Source organism: Nannospalax galili, unplaced genomic scaffold (genome assembly GCF_000622305.1).
Source record: "Nannospalax galili isolate Female #2095 unplaced genomic scaffold, S.galili_v1.0 scaffold216, whole genome shotgun sequence".
Taxonomy (NCBI): Eukaryota; Metazoa; Chordata; class Mammalia; order Rodentia; family Spalacidae; genus Nannospalax; species Nannospalax galili.
Genome location: NW_008339003.1, coordinates 242,299 through 263,577, shown reverse-complemented (window position 1 = coordinate 263,577; position 21,279 = coordinate 242,299). Strand labels below are relative to the sequence as shown.

At 40.8% G+C, this 21,279-nt stretch overlaps 1 protein-coding gene across 1 annotated transcript in view; it reads right to left on the bottom strand.

Annotated features, from left to right (window-relative positions):
• The window catches only part of Enpep (glutamyl aminopeptidase), a 90,543-nt gene that overhangs the window by 11,072 nt on the left and 58,192 nt on the right, over nt 1-21,279 (bottom strand). The window contains exons 11-17 of the mRNA XM_008833705.3: nt 20,808-20,884; nt 11,709-11,842; nt 11,524-11,579; nt 5,483-5,633; nt 3,857-3,930; nt 3,648-3,752; nt 3,385-3,555 (exon numbers count right to left, since the gene is read on the bottom strand). Of these exons, the coding sequence (XP_008831927.1) occupies nt 3,385-3,555; nt 3,648-3,752; nt 3,857-3,930; nt 5,483-5,633; nt 11,524-11,579; nt 11,709-11,842; nt 20,808-20,884 (768 nt within the window). The remainder of the gene's footprint in view (nt 1-3,384; nt 3,556-3,647; nt 3,753-3,856; nt 3,931-5,482; nt 5,634-11,523; nt 11,580-11,708; nt 11,843-20,807; nt 20,885-21,279) is intronic.

Genomic DNA, 21,279 nt, shown 5'->3' with positions numbered 1-21,279 from the left:
TTATTAAAACCGTTTCCAAGTAAAGTCAGTAAATATTTTATTCACTATGAAAAAGGCACTTCAAAAATAGGTATCTATTGTTGATAATCAGACATATTTTCATATTCTCCTTGTTTTATGGTTTCCTATACTCTGACTTGGGATCATTCATAATGTTAGGAAGATAAGAGTTAGTAATTTCATCAAAGAGATCATTACTCAGCTTGGGTTGTGAGACAGTTTGGAGAGATAGCCTTTATCAAAAAGAAAATAAATTTACAGGTTTCTCATATTTTCATTAATACATAAAGATCTGGCATACTTAGACCATTTTATATTTAGCAAGGTCTAGCTCCAAAACAGCCTCAGAGGTTTCTATGTTGAAGGTTTCTATGCTGAAGGTCCCCAGTAGGTGATGTTATTGAGAGTGATGAGGGTGCTGTTTTCACTAATGGGTTGACCATTGTAGTAAATTCATAGCTCAATAGGCTGTGACGAGGCCAGGCCTAGCTGAAGGAAGTGGGGCACTCTGAGGGATGTGTATTGTCTCTGGCTTCATCTTCCCTGTTTCTCTCTGCTTCCTAGCTGCTTTGTGGTGAGCACCCTTCTTTCTCTATACCCTTCTACCATGATGCTTCTGCTTTTTTACAGGCCTGAACACAGAGGACCAGGAATGCAGCCGAAATTAATCTTTCCCCATTTTAGCTGTTTCCTTGGGTATATTACTGGGTATCAGGTAATATCCCAGTTCCTTTGACTTGTTGACTGTGAAGGGGGACCCTAGACATTTCTTTTTGGTTTGTTTGGTTTTTGTTTTGTGAGACAGGGTCTCCCTGTAGCTCCAGCTGGTTTAGAACTTGCTATGTAGACCAACTTAGCCTCCATCTCATGGACCTTTGTCTGCCTCTGCCTCCTGAGCGTTAGACTAGAGGCATGCCACACCATGCTCAGCATCCCTAGATATTTCTTCAGGCTAGAAAAAAGGATGGAGGGATGCTGAAAGCGCCTCTGGAAAAACGGAAGTGCTGAACAGCACAGGTACTTCATGAACAGAAGCAAATGATCAGGATCACAACTCTCCTCTCCAGAAGACAGGCAGTGTTCCAGCAGTAAACTACGATCACCTAAAACCCAACGGACTTCTGGCCCACGACCAAAATAGGTAAACACCTTAAGACAAGACCAGCATGAAACAAGGCATTGCTTTCTCTTTCTCCATCACTGCAGAAGGACTTATATCTCCCTTGCATAAGAAGAACATCTGAAAGGGAAGGAGTCCTACAGGATGGACATTTAACCTGAGACTAGAATTCAGGTTTAACACCGATTTAAAAATCACATCAGCAAGCTGGGCGTGGTGGTGCACACCTTTAATCCCAGCACTCGGGAGGCAGAGGCAGGTGGATCTCTGTGAGTTCAAGGGCAGCCTGGTCTACATAGTGAGTTCCAGGACAGCTGGAGCTACAGGGAGACCCTGTCTCAAAATGATAAAAAAAAAAAATCACATCAGCAGACAACAGCCAACATCAGTTGTGCCTCATTGTACTGGCTCTTGGGAGCAATGAGACAGGAAATGGAGGTGCCACCATTTTTTAGCATTCCCAGCTGTACAGATAAACCCACGCTCCTGTGACATACAACACTTTTATCATGTTTCACACAAGAAGTGAATTCCAGGGAGTGCTCACTACAACCACGACTTGCTGCTGAACCTTCTTTCATTATGGCCATCATTCATGGTCTTTAAGACTTTGTAGACACTTGACATAACATGCTCAAACATGAGCTCTATTTCTTCAAATTTAAAAATAGGTTACCAAGACCACTGAAATAATACTTTCTATGATAGGAGGTGCAAGGTGCAACAACTTGTTTTTCATAAGGAATATCTCAGGGGACTAATTTGAAACACTAAGACATCCTACAGACTGCACTGATAAGATGGGGCCCCGAATGTTTTGTGCAATTTTTCCTCAATATCCTCATCCGCAAGAATTTTGCTAAAGCGTCTAAAGTACCTGTTGATTTTCTCAATAAATACAATCAACACCATGCCACCAGGTGAGATGCTTTGACAGGTGTCAAGATAATCACGCTCTTTATTTAATCCAAATTTACTTTCAATGGCACATAAAAAATAAAGACATGGCAGGCCTGGTGTACATGACTATAATTCAAGCCCTTGGGAAGCAAAGGCAGGAGGAGTATCACAAGTTCAAAACCAAGTTGATCTATAGGGCCATGTCTTTAGAAGGAAAGAAGACAGGAAGCAAGCAAGCACGTGTAAGTGTAAATAGGAATGGGTTCTATGCAATGCTAAGATGACAATCCTGCTGGACTGTCCCACATCCGAGGGCAGGAAGGCTGATGTGTAGCCCTGAGGGAAGATGGTGACGGTGTATTAATTGTCTAGAAAAAGAAAGAATTTCATTCTGAAAATTCTTTCCAAGTCGGCATTTTTTTATAATTTACTGTTTGTATTCTGATTCCCCTATGGAGCTATGTTTCTGAAACAGAGATGCTGTGTTTCATTTATTATCATCCCTACATGTACCGATATGTACAAGAGACACCATAAGTGTTAATTAAATGAAAGGAGTAGGTAACCCAGACACCAGAATGGAATGAATGAATGAATGAATGAATGAGCTTGTTAATTTGGTACAAAGGTATAGAGTAGAAAAAGATTCATAAGTGGAATTTAAATTGTGTTTGGGGGCACAGAATATGAGTATATGTGTGAGCCCATGTGTCTGTGTGTGCATACACACTGTGGTGGGCGTTCCAGTTTCTTTGCTGACAGAACCTAGTTTTATCCTTGGGTCAAATCCTTGGTCCTGAGGAAGGCAGACCTATCACAGGCCTGGAGTAGCATAATTGGGCTAAGTTAGCCAAAGGAATTCAAGCTCATCCTAGTCAGCAAGTGATCAAATGGTAGGTTCAAAGTAATCAAGCGTGACTCAATTTTGGTAATGAAGAGAAGTAGAGAATTGTCCTGGAAGCATAGAACATAGAACTTGGTGAGGAGAAACTCTTTGCCTCTTGTTCTTTCTCTTTCTTTTGGATGTCTTTGTGTGTAACACAGGGTGAAGATCTGGCAGCCATGAGATTCCCAGCATGACAGATCAGAAAAAGAAGGAACCTGGTCTCTAGGCTTACATTCCTCCACCCTTTAAGCTAAGCTTGCATGGATATTTCAGTTTTTTATAGAAAAGAGTGTTTTAATGGATCTTTTGGGGAAATAAATGATGTTTTATTAATCAGCTCCTTTAAAAGACTATGATATATAAACTATAAAGCAATGGTCACAGAAGTGAAATACAATCCTACCTTGGTCTAGGGGTATAGTTTCAGTTAAGAAAGTTGTGGGTTCAAATTCAGCACCATAAATAAATAACAATCTACCTTGACAAAAGACTGATGTCGTTCACTGAAGCTAATCCATAGAGCAGCTTTTCTTTCTCCTGTGCAAGGGAGGTTTTCTGGTACTGCTCTAGAGTGTGGTTCCAAGCGGCCTCATTGCCGGCATTCTTCATCCCATACCGGTATACCAGAAGCCGGAGATTCACTGGAACGCTGCAAGAAGAAGCGAAGTTTCAGACAGCTCATGCATCAACTCATTTCTCAGCTTAAAGTCTTCCAGACATGGAAACGACATGAAGAGTCACCTTTCAGTCCCAGTTAGCCAGTCCTCAAATAACTTGGAAGCATTGCCCAGGGCATCTCTGTCTCCCATCTTGCATGCAAACTCTAATACAGAGGCACGGAGTAACCTTAAAAAAACAAACAAGCACAGAGGCAGGCGTTGAACACTTTTCAGTGTCTCAGAACACTCAAAATGTTAACTGAATATTAGCTTTTAAAAGGTGAGAAATACTTTGTGATGTGGTTTCCAGCATCCTGCCATCCCAGAGAATCTGCAATGGGCTTCACTTGACCCTGGAAGTATTCCTGAAACAGAAGCACAGTATACCATGAATAGTAATTTGCTACTTAGCAGCAGCCTCTCATTCACTATGACCTGTAGCCCCTGTTGCAGTCGTTGCCCTGCTACTTAAGAGAACTTCGGACTTTCTCTTAGAAAAGGAGTGCACTCACTTTTCATCACGCTGAATTCTGCTTCAGTCCTAAACATATTAACCATTCCAGATCCTCCTGGAATGTCTTGTAGAACCTTGGGTAAGACCTCTGTGAAGGTCAGTTTTAATTGTCGACTTGACAGAACTTAGAGTCACCTGGGAAGAGAGTCTCAATGAGGGACTGTCTAGATCTGGTTGGGCCATGGGTGTTTATCTTGACGATGTTAACTGAGGTGGGAAGACCCACCTCACTGGACGTGGCACCATTCTGTGGCAAGGGATTCAGGATTGTTTAAGAGGAAGCCAGTTGAGCAGTAGAAACATGCATTACTCATTGCTGTCTGTCAGTGCTCAGTTTTGGAGTAATGTGGAACAGCTGCTCCAAGCTGGCCGCCCTGACTTCCCTGCCCAGATGGGCTACGACCTGGGATGTGAGCCAAGTAAACCCTTTCTCCCTTAAGTTGAATTGTATCACAGTGACAGGAAACAAAACTGAGTACCCTTTTTAATGTCTATTAAGTCTTATGTAATAAAGTAGAAAAACACCTCCGCACTTCCAACACTAAGATGCTTGTTTAAGCTTTGATGGCTTTTAAAAATAATAGACATTCAGGGTTCACAAAGAATTTGTGTATTATTAGATCCTCACTATCCCATCAGCACAGGCAGGCAAGTAAAATGTTCCTATTAGACAGAGAAAACGTACATTCACAAACATCAAGTTTTCCAATGTCTTTTATTTAGTAGGTAAAAGAGCTAGAAATCCAAATCCAGAATTTGCTTAAAATTCCAAGTGTCCTGACAAAGCACTAGAGAAATTGTAAAGCAAAGGTGTTTAGAATAACGAACTTGGGGCTGGAGGGATGGCTCAGTGGTTAGGACCACGGTTGCTCTTGCAGAGGACCTAGGTTCAGTTTCTAGCACCCACATGGCAGCTAACACCTGTCCCTAACTCCAGTTCCAGGGGATCCGAGGCCCTCTTCTTGCCGCCCTGGGTATTGCACAACACGAGTGCACTTAACATATACTTCAAATAAAATAAAATGATTTAAAAAATAGAATGACAAGCATGTAACAAAATCCCAAAGTAGAAGAAAATATAATGTTATATTTGGTAAGAATAAGTTAATTTTAATAGACGAAACCATTTAAAATAGGTTTTAGGTTATAGTTTAAAATGGTATAAAATATATTTAAATAAAATATATTTATTTTAATACTAAAATCCACAACTTTACAAAATATGCTGAAGTGTAAATATGATGCTTTTCAAGTTAAAAAGAAGAGGCAGCATGTCTGCTTTGATTAGTCAAATAATTGCACTTTCTCTTTCCCTGGGTGGTAAGACGTGCTCCCCAAGAGCGTCTTCCCTATGAAGCTGGGTCCCCTAAGCATTCATGATATACTCAGAGAATTAAGATCACCTCCATCCTGGGGTACAGCTCTTTATCATCTTCAAACATGCTAATGATGTAGGTTAAAGCTGAAATGACTCTCTGCCATGGCAAAAATCCCTCTTCTGACTTAAGATACATGGTCAAGTTCAGAGCTGTCTTATAATCCAAAAGTTGAGCTCTGATAAAGAAAACAAATAGGACAATTAATTAAAAACCAAATTTTCAATCGAAAGTGCTAGTATGATGACCCTAACATTTCATGTTAATGAGAACTCGTCTGCCAAACAAGAAATCACTCTTATTTTTGAGACACAACCACAATGTTTTGTCCAGGAGTGAGGACAAAGGCTTGGTGGTGGACACTTGCTTAGTACCCACGAGGCCCTGAGTTCAATCCCCAGTACCACAAAAACATTATAAAAATATTTCAAAGAGCAGGCCATGATGGCATACACCTTTAATTCCAGTACTCAGGAAGCAGAAGCAAGAGAAGCTCTGTGAGATCGAGGCCAGTCTGGTCTACTTAGCAAGTTCCAGGCCTGTTGGGGCTATAGGAAGACCATGTCTCAAAAATTTGTTTAAAAAAGTTTAGCTTAGATATATTAGACATTTTCTCTAATATTAATATATTAGAGCACTGAAAAAAGATATACTTATACATTTAGTAGGAATGAGGAAAGCAGAAGATTGAGATGTACATTTGAAAAATCACTGTAGCAAATAATCCACTTTTATACATGATTAATAAGGATGAAAATTTTTTAAAATTTAGAATGACAAGCTGATTATATATACAAATGCACAATTACAAATGTATTTTTGAAATTATTTTTATACTTGCCTATGACAAAGAAACATGAACAGCAGTGTTTACGAATCCTAAGTACTTAAATGTTAAAATTAGCATACATTTTTCTCTGTAACATCTCCTTTCTTATACATTTCCCAGGAATCTTCTTAAATAAAATGGATTTTTCTTTTTCAGAAAATTTGAATACACTGTTGACATTTCAAAGTTTAAAGAATACAACTTTCCTTTGAATGAATTTACATTCTTGGGGACCTGTGGTTCTTCTAACTTTAATATAGCATTTGAATCTTAGATAGAAAAAAAACTACATTTTGAGACATGTATGGTGGCACATGCCTTAAATTCCAGCATTTAGGAGGCAGAGGCAGGTGGATTTCTAAGAGATTGAGGCCAGTTGGGTCTCCATAGTGAGTTTCAGGCCAGTTGGGGCTACAAGGAGACCTTGTCTCAAAACACAAAAAGAACAAATCGCGTTTTGGTGGATGGAGAGATGATACAGTGGTTAAGAATGATTACTACTTTTTTCAAGGACCTGTGTTCAGTTCCTAGCTGTTGGGCAGTTCACAACTGCCTGTAACTCCAGCTCTAGGGGCTCTAACACCATCTTTTGGCCTCCATAAGCAACCCAAAACATATGGTATACATACACATACACAGATATACACATAAATAAAAATTTGCATTTTAAATGTTTATACCCATAGACAAATGCTACTCTAGTGCTTTTCTTGAGGCAGGGTCTTGAAATTTGCTATGGAGACCAGGCTGGTCTCCAACTCACAGAGATCAGCCTACCTGTGCCTCCCAAGTGCTGGAAGTGCTATGATTAAAGGCTCATGCCACCAGCCCAGCTCTACTTTCAGTCTTATCCAGAAAAACCTCTCTACTCCATGAACAGCGGTGAAGGCCTCAGACTCATGTCTGCTGGAGGTGCTCAGAGTGACCACTGAGAGTTCAGCCCCAGATGAGATATTTATATCACTCACTCCAAGACTCAATGAGCACTGCAGAGAGGGGGCAGAAAGAATGTAAGAGTTGGAAGATTTGGGGAAAGGTTGGGAAATGCCATTTTCTGGGCATGACATTGCCATGGCAACTACCAACTCCAAGCAGCTCTTGTTACCTACTGCACTTGACTTGTACAAGATTAGTCCTGTCAACAATCACTCAAGGATGGGGGAAGGCCCCATGGGGCCCTACCTCTGTATGGTGGTTTAAATGAGTGTTCCCCACAGCCTCATGTTTTCAAACACTTGGTCAGTTGGTGGCCTGTTTGGGGAGGGCTTTGGACCCTTTAGGTGTGGCCATGCTCATCACCGGGGGTGGGCTGTGAGAGTTCATAGCCTAGTCCCACTTCTGGTTGCTCTCGTGGGAAATGTGAGCCCTCAGTTTCTGCTGCAGTGGCCTCCTGCTACACCTCCCTGCCATGATGGACTCTCATTCCCCTGGAGCTGTCAGTCAAATAAACTCTTCCTTCCTAGAAGTTGCCTTGGTCAGGATGTTTTATCACAGCAACAGAAAAGTAATACACCCTCCTTGCCAAACTGGACATTGATGGATTCTAAGAGAGAAGGAGCCATTGTCTTCATTTGTGTACCCAATGGTGAGGCCACCAGGATCTAAAGGACAGTTCCAAACCCATGGTCACACAGACAGCTCTGGTTAAACTCAGTGGGTCACAAAACGAAAGGACATGAATGTGGGAAAGAGATTTGTGGGGAAGAGGGGAGGGGTGTGATGGGGTGGAAGGGAGATGGGGGGGAGTATACAGAATGTATTATATACATGTATAAAATTATCCAAGAATAAACTTAATTTGTATGAAAATGCATTTTGAAAGCTTAAGGATTAATTTCTTTGTCTTTTTGGGACAGGGTCTCTCTGTATCCCCAGCTGGCCTGGAACTTCCTATATAGACGGGGCTGGCCTGGATCTCACAGGGATCCACCTGCCCCTGCCTCCCAAGCACTGGGACTAAAGGCATGCACCACCACGCCCAATTAAAGAGAACTGCTTTCTCTTCAAAATTATTAGGAAAACTTCAATTTGGGAATATTCAGGTTCCTTTAATATAAGTATAATTTGGAGAAATTGGGTATTTTATTAAGAGTTGACATTTATAACCTAATTGAGTTTTCTGTCTTTGATGATTCTCTACTTTCCCAGCTCGATATGTACAATTAATATTTTCTTAGAACACTTACTTGCAGTCTATGGCAGACACACGTTCAAACCACCACAATCAGAAACCAAGTGAGTTGCACAAGTCCAGAAAGTGAAGAGTCAGACCCTGGGCTATACTTACCAGAGCCCAGCATACAGACTAACTAATTAGCATAAGAGGAAGAAGGAAACTCAGGGATCCAAACACCCTTATTCAATACCATGGATTTGAGCTCTTGAAAAATCAGCATACTACTCTGGTACACACTTGCTCTACTACACCTCAGAGTTAGATAATAGTTTTACTTTTGTATGCCAGGGGCAAAATGCTTGATAAGGAACCAATTATTTCTGGCTGACATTAAGTGGATAATGTTTTAAGTATTAAGCTGGGAGGTTTTCTTTGCCCAAAATGGCTCCTACTCACTGAATGGGACATGAGAAGTGGAGGGTATCATTTAGAACTAGATTTCTCAAAGTTGAGCACACAGCAACAATACTTGCAAAGTTTGGTAATACCATTCTAGAAACTACTCTCAGAATTCCTGATTGAGTTTCTTGGTAGGGCCCCAAGGATTTGCATTTCTTTTTCAATTTCCTCGCAATGCTGTGGAGTCCACATGTTAAGAAATGGTTTTGGAACAAAGGCATCTGTGGGCCCTGACCCAGGCCCCTCATTTGGTCCTGGAGGCTGCCTTCTCCAGAAGATAGCCCTTGGCCAAATACAACCATCTTGTTCCAGAGGTTACACAGTACTCAACCTTGTCAATGGATTGCCTGATTCAGAAATACAAAAGGCCAACCAGTTTTCCTCAAGTTGGACCCAATCCTTGGTAGAATTTAAAGCTTCCTGGGGGAATCTGTCAAGGGCTGTACAGGCGACAGCACGTCTTACATAGCTTTTCTTCCTATTCCATGCACTTCAACCTACATCCCCCGCTAAGGCCTCCAACCCCCCTGACAAGCCTGCACTTCAGTGTTTGCTTCCAGGGAACTCTACCCAAGACAGAACTACCCAGCCTTGGGTCTCAAGCTCCATCTATTGAATCCGCAGGCTAACAGGAGTTTTGAAGGCCAGACCTTTGGTTGAGAATTTTCTTTATTCAAACAACTTCCACTTACAGACTGAGAGTCCAACTTGGAGCCCTTAAATAATAGAATTTTGTATATTAAAATGCACAGAGAAGAGAGGGGAGGAACTGCAATGTTAACAAAGCAATAGGAAAAGCTGGGTCTTTGGAAAGGTTATGATGTGTGGTGCATCTGGAAAAAATTCAGAAAAAAACTAAATGCTTCTGTTATGTATTACTCTATATAATGACCATCCTCTTTCTCCACTTAATTTTTCAGGGCATACACAGTGCCCGGCACATAGGAGACACCGAATGCATATGAAGTGAACCAACAGGATACAGCAATATACTGTAGCATATTACTATAGTATTGTAGTATACTACTGTGGGAAAAGATGAGGTACATAAGAGGAACAGCCAACCCAGACAAGCCATGAGAGACCTAAGGCCAAGATACCTGTTCTCAGTACTTTTCTCGTGTTTGGAACAAGCTAAATAATCGATGACATATCTGGAAACCTAAATCTGAAAATTCAATAATGAGAATTATACTCCATATTATCTACAAAGGGAACCTAAGTTACAAACTCAGAAGAGCTTTTGAAAATGTGTCTTTGCTGTTGATAATCAATGGTAGGTGCATCCTGGTCACGTTACAAGTGTCCAGCACTTGTTACAAGTCAGATAATTATTCAGGTTCTATAAGTCTATTTTCTCATTTATTTCTTACAAGGGTCATCTCCATTTTTCCACAAGGAAACTGATCCAGACAGAGGCTCAGAGACTTACTCAAATTTATAAGAAACCAGGATTTTAATCAGATCCAAAATTCTAGAATTCTTCCTTTGAAAATGTAGAGGTTTCTGACTTCTAGTTATTGTCTAGAAATGCATATAAAATGCTTCTGCCTGTGATGCTATCCAACCAGCCATCAATTCCCTTGGCTAGTATTTATGGCATAATTTAACAGCCACATGCAGTTAAGATTTGGATGTCTATTCTCATGAAGGGATGGGCAGGACAGACAACTAATGAGCAATGATAATATAATATCATGGGAAAAGATGAGTGACACCCAACCCAGATCATGACAGAGCCCATGAGAGGCTTCCTAAGGAAGTGGTATCTATTCTCCTATTTAGAACAAAGCTACTGAAAGCCATAGAAATCAAATCAGCCCCATTGCTGCTCCTTGCAAAGTGTCAGAAACGTCATAAATACTTGTTGAATTAATAGTATTAGGCAGCCTGAAAAAAAGTCAGGAGGTACTGTAGTCACTCTGTCCCTCAATCCAGGTTGATTATCTGTTTCTAAATTCAGGTCACTATCAGGTCACAAAAAGGGCAAATTTTCTAAACAGTATCTTAAATCCATGGCTCACTCTTCTTGTCCCAGTGACCTGAACAAAAACAGACAATTCTAACCAAACACATCTCAGAGTGAGCTTGGGCTCACCAAACTGAAACACAATATCAGTATGAAACCAAATTATGGAGGTACATGTTCAAAATTTTTTGTTTATATTTTCTTTCTTTTTCTTCAGGGGAAGAAGGGCAGGCTGCTGTGCCAATGTGGAGGTCAGAGGACAAGGGTGGGAATTGGTTCTTTATTCCCACTATGTGGGTCCTGGGGACTGAAATCAGGGCCTCGGGCTTAGCAGAAAGCACCTTTACCCACTGAGCTATCTTCCCTAGCCCAAGGTACACTTTTGATCATTTTAGGATATCACTCAAGGGGCCAGATGATATAGAACCAATGATGCTTCATGCCAATAGGACAGGTGGGCTTTCTCTATGTATGTGAACAGCCAATATCAACATTTTGGCTATGAGGATCACATACATTTTTAAAACATTTGCCAAAAACAAACAAACACTACTAACAAAAACCAATAATGCTCAAACTTTGTATGTTTTCAATTAAAAACATTTGATACTTTAAAGTAGTTGTAATTCATTTCTAACAGATCTATGGGGAAACTCCCGGTATTTTAAGTGACCTAATCTCATTTCAAAACATACCTTGCCAAGGCAAATGCATCATCGATAAAACTTGCACGGTCAGCAGAGGAAAAGTCCTGGGAAGAGGAAGGAAAAGAGGCAAAAGCATGACTGTCAAGGCAAGGGGCGTGGAAAAAAGTTATTATCAGTCAGATGCTGTTCTTAGGGCAAAAATGAAACAATTCATAACCACTGGTGTCTCTTACCTTGTGATTTGAAGAGAGATTTTCAGCTATCCAGCCCCAAGTTGATGCTTCATAATTTACACGATAAAACCCAATATGATCTGGGTTTATTTTGAGAAAAGCATTTCCACTAGGATTAGAGTTCAAAGTGATTCCTGTGGTAGTAAATAAACACTAATGAGAAACATGTTTGCATACAGTGTAAACACAAAGAAATTAGACCCAGAGGGCAAAAAGAAAAAAGAAAAGAAATATTAGCTCAAGGAGTCAAGTTTGATTTGGATTCAAAGCCCCAAAGCCTAATTCTTATTTATCTGCCTAACTTTAGAATGTCACTAGAGTAAGTAAGCTGAAAAAGAGTAAGTAATGTCAACAAGCATCCGGCCATTTGTGACTTGCATTCCTCGCTGACAGATGCTCACAAATGCCTGCAATAACTATGCTGGTCATCCTTCAATGAAAGAAAACAGTGCCTAAAGATGAGAGGTCCAAGCCTTCTGGGGGGAATCGGCATATTCCTGATTGTAATGGATTAATGGCATAAAGCATCTGCATGGGGCCAGCATGGGGAGGGGCTAAGATGCAAACATTTAGAAGAATACTTTATCAAAATCATTACTGATGTCGGGCCTGCTGGTATAGGCTTGTAATTCCAGCTGCTCAGGAGGCTGAGGCAGGAGGATTGCAAGTTAAAGGCCTGCCTGGACTACAATGAGTTCAACGCCAGACTGAGCAACTTACCGAGACCCTCAAATAAAATTTTTAAAAGGGCTGGAGATGTGGGTCCATGGTAGGGTACTTGCCTAGCAGGAACAAGGCTCTGGGTTGAGTCCCCAGCACAAAATAAATTGGCATTGCAACCAGTGGAAATAAATATGGCTAAGCAGAATAATAATGTGGGGATCAGTGGTGCTTTTAAAATGTCAAGAAGGCCCACAATAGACTTGGAATCCACATGCAACTTTATTTCACAACCCATTTAATTTGCTCTTCTCATTTTATTTTATTTGTTGTAAGATCATCTATTTCCTCTTTTCGGTTTAGACTATATTAATGTGTTTTTGTGTCAACAGAGTTACCAAGTTAACGTTCTTCCTAAAGTGTCACCCAGCATATTCATAGGTTCTGGTATGGAGCTTTTAGAGGCTCAATACTGAAGGAACAGAGACATATTTTAGGCAAAGCATACACACTAAAAATAATGGCTGTGCTCCAACATGGCAAATATTTGCCAGGGTTACCCCGGCACTCTTTCATTAATATACATTTTGTTTGCATGGACAATATGCAATTTAAATAGCAGTGTGGGAACTTAGAATACCTGAGAGACTTCAAGGAGTTGAATAGAGTGACAATGTAGGGAGTGATACTAAAAAAGGGCAGTGGAGGCCGCTAACGAAGGCGGGGCTGCAGTGTGACAGCCGTGGGCTGCAGCTTGAGAGCCGCGAGCCACGTGCAAGAGTTCTTCTTCTGAAGGATGAGAACACAGCAAAGGCTGTTCAGGGAAATAACATGCTCACGTCTGCTTTCTAGAAAGATAATTTTAACAGCGACATGCGAGATGTTTGGAATGAGATTCTAGAAGCAAGAAGACTAATTTAGAATCCACTGTAATCATCCAGGGCAAGAAAGGACCAGCGAACAGAAGGGAGCTGAGATGTTCAAGAGACATGCTCCAGGTAAAAGCAGTGGGACCCTCCCTCGGGCCAGAGGAAGGGTAAAGACTCCACCATGGGTTGAGTAATGATGTTGCCGTTAGCGAGTGGAGGAAGGTGAATTTGGGAGGAAAGATGATTTAAATTTGGGAAGTATTTGCAAGGTCTGGAAAATATCCAGGACACGGTAGTTTTTCATAATAGATGAGTAAGTTCTTCAACGAGACAGTAAGTTTCCTCAGGAACTTCAGAGCAGGTACTTGACAAATTATAAACCATTACCTCACTCTCGTAGTATTAATCTCTTTTGTCATTCGCCCATGGAGAAGTTGTTGAAAAGAAGCTAATCTTTTGGCAACCTCACACTTTGAATGTTTGTGTCAGGAGAGTCTCTTGCTAAGCGTAAAGCCATATGTTACTAAGAAAGAACAGAAACTGCTATGTTTGACAGACCTGGGATAAAATCTTTCTGTGAGACAGACTAGCTGTGTAACCTTGGCCAAATCACTTGACCTCTCTGTGTCCCAGCTCACCAGGAGGAAAACGGGAGAAAAATTCCTCTCTGAGCTATTGTGAAGATTAAATTAAGATAACGTAGGTTGGGGGGGGGGTATTGCATCGTTAGGTATTATGTGACCAACAGATGGTAGCTATCCCCATTATTATGAAAGAAGATAGGCTGACAGTTCTATAAATAGAGACGCAAATATAAATAACATGGAGCGGTTCCTGGCAGTCCATCTAAATACTGCAGTAATTTACCGTGCTTTATATGTCCCCAGTTAAGCCTGTCTAAAGTTGCTGTGATTTTTCTCACTTTATAGATGAGGAAGCTGAGATACAGGAAGTCAGTAGTTAAGAACTTTCCAAGTTCATGTTGCTTTCAGAACAGTTGTCAGCAGCAAACTGTCAGGCTGTCCCACTACATAGTGAAGCAAGCAGGACTCAACCAAGGACGCCTGCTCCTGGAGACCCACAGATGCACACTGGATTCTAGGGGTGTACATTCAGTTTTGATTTTTTTTTATGATTGCAACACAAACACATGTTCTATACGGAACACTAAGAAAATAAGCATAAAGAATGTCTGCCATGGTGGTCCATGTCCGTACTGAAACTCCAGCACCCGGAGGTGAGGTGGGACTGCTGCAAGGTCAAGGCTGATCTGAGCTACAGAAGGAGAACTGTCTCAAACAAAGCAGAACAGAGAAAGATACAGAAGAAATAGAAACTATCTATGAGGGCTCACTCTGCTTTTCTCTTTGTATATGTGTGGGTGTCTTCCCTCTCCACACCCAAGCAAACACAAAACGTCCTGCTTACTCAGTGATTAGTAATCCTTTGTCACTTGAAATTATATTGTTAACACTCTGGAACTTCATTTTTACAGATTTGGAAATGTAGGTGCAATGGCCACATAATGCTCTTACCACACGCCTGTAACCCCGCACTGGGAGGGTAAGAACAGGGATCCCCAGGGCTCGACAGCTCAGCAGCCTAGCGGAAAAAGTGAGCTCCTGGTTCAGTGAGGCCTCCACACTCATACACGTGGGTGAGCACCCGAGTGCACACACACAGAGGCATACACCACATACATAATAAAATTTTTAAAAATTAAAACATTTGCTCTCTGAAATTTAGCCTGGTCTACTGTAAAGTGGATTTGTGGTAATGTTTTCAAAATTTTGAGTTGGGTTTGAGAATGGACATGTAATCCCAGCTACTTTAGGGACTAGGGCAGGAGGATCATGAGTTGAAGGCTAGTCTGGGTAACCTAGTGAGATCCTGATGAGAGAAAGAAAGAGAGGGAGGGAGGGAAGGAAGGAGGGAGGGAGGGAGGGAGGCAGGCAGGGAAGGAAGACGTAATTCATATTTGTATGAATTGTAATTATAGAGTTTCTCCCAGACCTTAGCAAGTGACACAGAGAATCTACTTGCAGAGAAAGTTGGTTTTGTTTGTCCTTTTGCTTTTGAGCAAGGTTATGTTATATGGCCCAGGCTGACCTGGATCTTGCTATATCCTCCAGGCTCACCTTGAATATCCAATCCTCCTTCCTCAGCCTCATCTCCTGCTACAGCTAATATGCAATACTCAAGGAACAGGAGTCTGGGCAAATGCAACCTGCTTATCATGAGGAAGGACTTTCCTTTGTGCTGATTTGGAAGGAAGAGTAAGTGCAGAGGAGAGCTGGTAGCAAAGATCTGCTGGTGTGTCTCCAGTCTGCCCTGGTGGGGCAGGTGCTCGCCTGAGGCAGCATGTGCTCCTCACCTTTTGGCAGGTCTGGCACTGTAGAGAGCAGAGGTCTGTTCTTTGTTTCCAACAGTAAATCCACTTTACTGTTCCCTTTTGCTGGGTAAGAGCTAGACTACACATATGAACCTCTCTCATAGCTAAGTAGCAGCATATGATTGAGAGCTGGACAGGAAATGTGTGCAGGAATAACAGAAGTGATGCACTGCTAGGCCTGGTCCCTCTATTATCTTCCTGTCTGCGCCCATTTGCAAAAGACCCATTAAATGATCCCAACATCTGTGTTGTATTGGAAATACACAAAGGAAGAAGATAGAATTTTGAGCTGCTATTTGGTGGCTGTTATGAGGCAGGAACACCTCCTTTTGACTACTGAAGAAACAAGGAATTTTTATTGCATCAAGCCGCTATTGATAGTGTCTAAGCATAATAATTAGACTCACCTGGACAATGCATTGTATCAGTTTCACAGTGTGATGACATCTTTAAAATGATTGATCTCTCTTAACACTCCCCTAATCCTTACTAAGCAAACTTTCTTCCTGGGAAGAGATACCTAATTAGTGGACCTAAGTATGCTGGTTCATTAGGACAGTATACTTTATCTGTATGAATCAACAAATTAGCATTCTTGCCCAATCTCTTGTATGTTTGGTTTAGGTGAATAAATCTTCTAAGACTTGGTTGACCATGGCTGAGCTGACAAACTGGGATTCTAAACCAGCATAACTGAGTTTGTACACTGCACAAGACTTAGCTTGAAAACACAGAGAAAGTCCTTCCTTTCTTGAAGACTCATAAAAATATGTACTCAGCATTAGTTTGGTAGTAAATAGGTAAAGATACCTATTTTAAATTTTTTTAGTAAATTCTATTTCTATGATACTAGAAATCTGGTCACATAAACTACTCACAGTCATAACATAAAAGTTGTAAGAACCATCATCCTCAAGTCTATACCTGTCCTAGTTCTTAGACCCTCTCCCAGACCCCATACCCTTAGTAATGCCTATTTGGAAATACCATATTTTTAGCAAGACTGTCCTATGATAGCCTTCAGTCTTTCTAAAGGTGGAAATCAGCAAACTGAAGCAGAAAGGTGGGCTACTACTCGATGTAGACGCATTGTCGTTAAAGAAGAGATACCTGAAACACACACACACAAGCAACTTCTAGGAAGGGCGGTCTGTGGCAGATAAGCCTCCAGCAAGCAAGGACCTCCCAGACTCTTACAGTGTGCCTCGCACTTGTTGATGCTAGATGAGGGGCAAGAAATATGACATTCACTGTGTATCTTCAAAGAAAAGAAAGCAAATAATGCTTTAAGAATAATGGCTTTGATTAGAGTACTAAGTAATAATACCAGCAACAAAGACTGGTAAGACTGGAAGCAGAAACTATATAAGGAAAAGTATGTCAGAAATGGCATACTTAATTTTTTCAACTACATAAAATATCATGTACAATAGATGTGTAAATAAAAAAGTCCCGGAAGTCCCATTATTGCCTGGGACATTCCTAACTGATGAATCATCAAAGGGCCAAGAGCAGGAAGACAGGGCAGGCAACATGAGCTGGTTGCCCATCCAGCATACTCAGGACATGTTCGTCATCTGCTCTGAGCTGAAGATGTCCTCCAACAGGAAACAGGAACTTACAGCATGGCCTAAAAATGGAGCAGGCACTTTGAAGTAGGAAGAGCTGTCTAGTTTGTTTCTGGACAAATGACCAGTCATGATTCTGAAGTTTCAGATCAAAGGTAGGTTCGTCATCATAGTTCTGTTGCATATCTGAGCCTCTTACTCCATTCATTTATTCAGTCACTCATTCATTTAATAAATAATTAAATGAATTATTATTATTTATTATTAATAAATAATTAAATGAATGCCTACTAATAGTTAGTACCTGCTAGAGAAATGGAATAGCAACAACAACCAGAAATATGCTTATTTCCCCAAAGAATATTCCATAGGTAAGAGAGACAGATAAGTCAATAGTTACACAAACACCACGGTAATGTGCTGTCTGAGGGTTACAAAGGAGCAGAAGAGTGCCCTCCTTTCTCACTGGCTGTCACACTACACTCCCCGTCTGTGGCACAAGTCTCCTCTCTACTTGGCCAATCCTGTCACCTTCAAACTCTAGTTAGCCTCTGAGATTTTGGATCTACATGTTTCTTTCCATAGCAACCTTTTCTGGACCCCCAAATCTGGCTGGCGCTTGTCCTGTGGGTGCCCTTTGCCATCTGCCTTCATCACCTGCCTTGTCTGACAGCCTTGTTGATAATGGTCTGCCTGCTGACCCACCCTAGAGGGCAAGCTATGTGAAAGGAAGGGCTGTACATCATCCCCTTCTTGTAGTCCCATGACTGCCCCCAGATTACTTTTAACAAATATTTGCTTGAGCTGGGTGGGACTGTAGCTCATTAGTAGAGTACCCGCCTCACATACAAAAAGCCATGGATTCGATCCCTAGCACTGCATAAACCAGATGTGGTAGCTCAGGCCTGTAATCCCACACAGAAGGGATTAGGAGGATGAGAAAAGGAGGATGAGAAATTCAAGGTCGTCCTGACCACACAATGAGCTAGTGGCCAGTCTGGCCTATATGAGACTCTGTTTCAAAAACAAAACAACTTACTTGAAAGAACAGATCAAGGACTAAATTGAGTATTACAAATTTCTATCTAGCAATCACATAACAAATATTGGAAGAATACTTATTCTGAACTCTTGAAACTTTTTATGAACTACTTGAGTAAACTTTTATTATCTAGAAGATTCACTTGTATGGAATCCTTGTTCCATGAAAATGCCAAATAAACTGGGTTAGGGTGAGTGGGTTATTCTTGTGTTTAAATCTGTAAACGGCAAATCGAGCTGCTGCCTTGATAAGTCTTCTCTCATTAAACATGGTGACCAGTGGGGATGATAAGTGATTTCACTGAAATCCTAAGCTTCCTATTGAGTCTTGTACCAGCGCTGCGTAACATTTCACGTCTCTCTCACACGCTCTTTTGAATGTCTTCATTTTCTTTTGGCAAATGTGCTTCTAAGTAGGAAAATGGTCAGAAGACAGACCATAAGACATACAGCCTAGAGCCCCAACACAGCGTAAACATGACTAAGACTAAGATGTAAAGGTATTGACCTCGGATTTCTGGAAGGATTCAGAATTGCTGGCCACAGTGTCATAACGATTAGCGTAAATGATGAAGGGGAAGTTTTCCTGCGATTGCAGTCTCCGTCAGGAACAGACTTGAAGATGAATCTACTTCATACTAGCAAATATGGGAGAGTTGACAGTAGAACTAAAAGTCACAGGAAAGTTTATAACAAAAGTTAAAGAGAAAAAAAGAAACAGCAACGATGAAAAAATCCCTAGGGACACAGAAGAACCAGCACACAAGTGATTAGAGCAGCACTGTGCAGGGCTAACGTGATTCAAATACCTGCCACCTGATGGGTAGGTGAAGTAAAGCTGATACGTCCGTGTAAATGTATTTCCTTTATGGAAAGGAATGAAGGACTGGCACATGCCACAACATGGGTAGACCTTGGAAAACTCAAGTTAGTTGTAAAGAGACAGTCATAAAACACCATTATATCATTTCTCAAGACAGGCAAGTCTACAGTGGCGTAGGGTTCGTTCACAGATAGGCAAGTACATAGGGTTCGTGGTTGCTTAGGGGCCGGGTCTGCAGGAGAGCAGGGTAACAGCTAAAACTATGAGCCCCTTTCTGAAGTGACCAGTGATCATTTCATATACCTATAAGAAGAATTGGATGATGCAGTTAAATTTATATTTATTTATTATTTACTTATTTAGAGATAGGGTCTTACTGTGTATCCCTGGCTGGAACTTAATATGCAGACCTGCCTGACCTTGAATTCATAGAGATCTGCTTCCCTCTACTTCCCAAGTGCTGGCATTAAAATCATGCACCATCATGTCCTGACTTAAATCTTTTTTTTTTTTTTTTGAGGCAGAGTTTCATGTAGTCTAAGCAGTCCACAATTGCAAACTGCCCTTGAACTCACAATGTGTCTGATGATAACACCGAACTGAACACGTGGTCTTCCTGCTTCTGTCTCCTGAGTGCTGAGACTACAGGTGTTTACCAACATCCCTGGCTATATGTGTTGCTGGGGATTGGCCCCAGGGTTTCATGCATGCTAGGCAAGTACTCCATAAGCTGTGCTACATCCGCAAGTGATTCACTTTAAATGGATGAATTGTGGGACTGGAAATGCAGCTCAATGGCACAGAATGTATTTTATATGCCCTGGATTCAATTTTTCATAGCCAAAATGAGTGGGTAAATTAAAAAATACTAGAAATGGTAAAAATTAGCTTGCTAGGTGAAATCAGACATACTATTTTTGGTATTTTGCAGAGGGAAGCAAAGTAGTTTGCTTTGAGCTGAAGAAGCCCTGAGGAAAAACTAGGGCCAATGTGGTACTGAGACCACAGCTCCATGGGGCAGGGTGAACAGTCCAGTCTGTCTTGATAAAAAATGTTTTGGAACACAAAACAGATGCAATGGTAAAAGTACAAAAAGCTAGATTCTCCTAGCATTGATTCTAAACCTCCTATAATATAATCAGTAATTTGGAACCCTGCAACAATAGCTCCTTGTTTTTATATAACTCTGTGTCCTTTCAAATAAGGAAAGAAAGAAAAATCAATGGAGAGAGAACAAGAAATATATTTCAAGTTGATTGTTCTAATTAAAAGAGAACATTAAAAACCCAGGCCATTCATATAATGTTTTAAAAAATTCAATGGCTTACTTATTTGATATAAAGAAAAGAATGAGGGAGAAGGGAAGGATGAGCAGAGGGACAGGGTGAGGCAAGGAAGGAGGGAGGGGTGAGGGAGGGAGAGCTGGAGGGAGGAAGGGGGAGGGGGAGGGAGGGAGGCAGGAGACAAGGAAAGAAGGAAGGAAGGAAACATACTTTTACTTTTCAATGATTAAGTAAAACTCCTTTGGATACAGCTATTTATTACTATGTCAGTCATACTAAGTCATTACAAAGAATATCTCAAGGTAGAAAAATTCTCATTGTAGATGAAATTTAGAATCATTGATAAATAATCACTGTTGCTGAAATTTACAAGTTTTGGCCCCATTGTTGCTTCATTATGTTTATATTAGTTTAATGAAGTACATCAATTCAAAGAAGAAATAAATCAGTTAATAACATTTACCTTCCTTTTCTGACCTATTGTAGATTACGGTATTTGAAACATTTTCACTCCATTTAACTGGAATATTCCATGTGTAACTAAAATTAAAAAAAAGAAACATTTAACTTAATTACCAAAATGATAAAAAATCAAAAGTAAAAATCAACAGATGAATATGTTTCCCTTTTAAGTCATTGCACAATGTTTAGCACACAACAAATTCAGTTCATAAAATACATCTGAAGATGGGCCATGTGACTGACAGCTCTCCGTTTCTATGAATCCACAACATGGAGAAATTTGCATCAAAAACTGGGTAAAACATGAAGAAAGGTATTCAATGAAATGCTCTGAAGCTTTAGAATACAGACTTTGCAAAACACATAAACATAATGTATAGAGATACAAACACATGATAGTATCGAGCCTCTGTCCCACACTTGCAAGTGTCCTGAGATGGTGTGTTTTCTGTCATGGAACAGAAAACATTGTT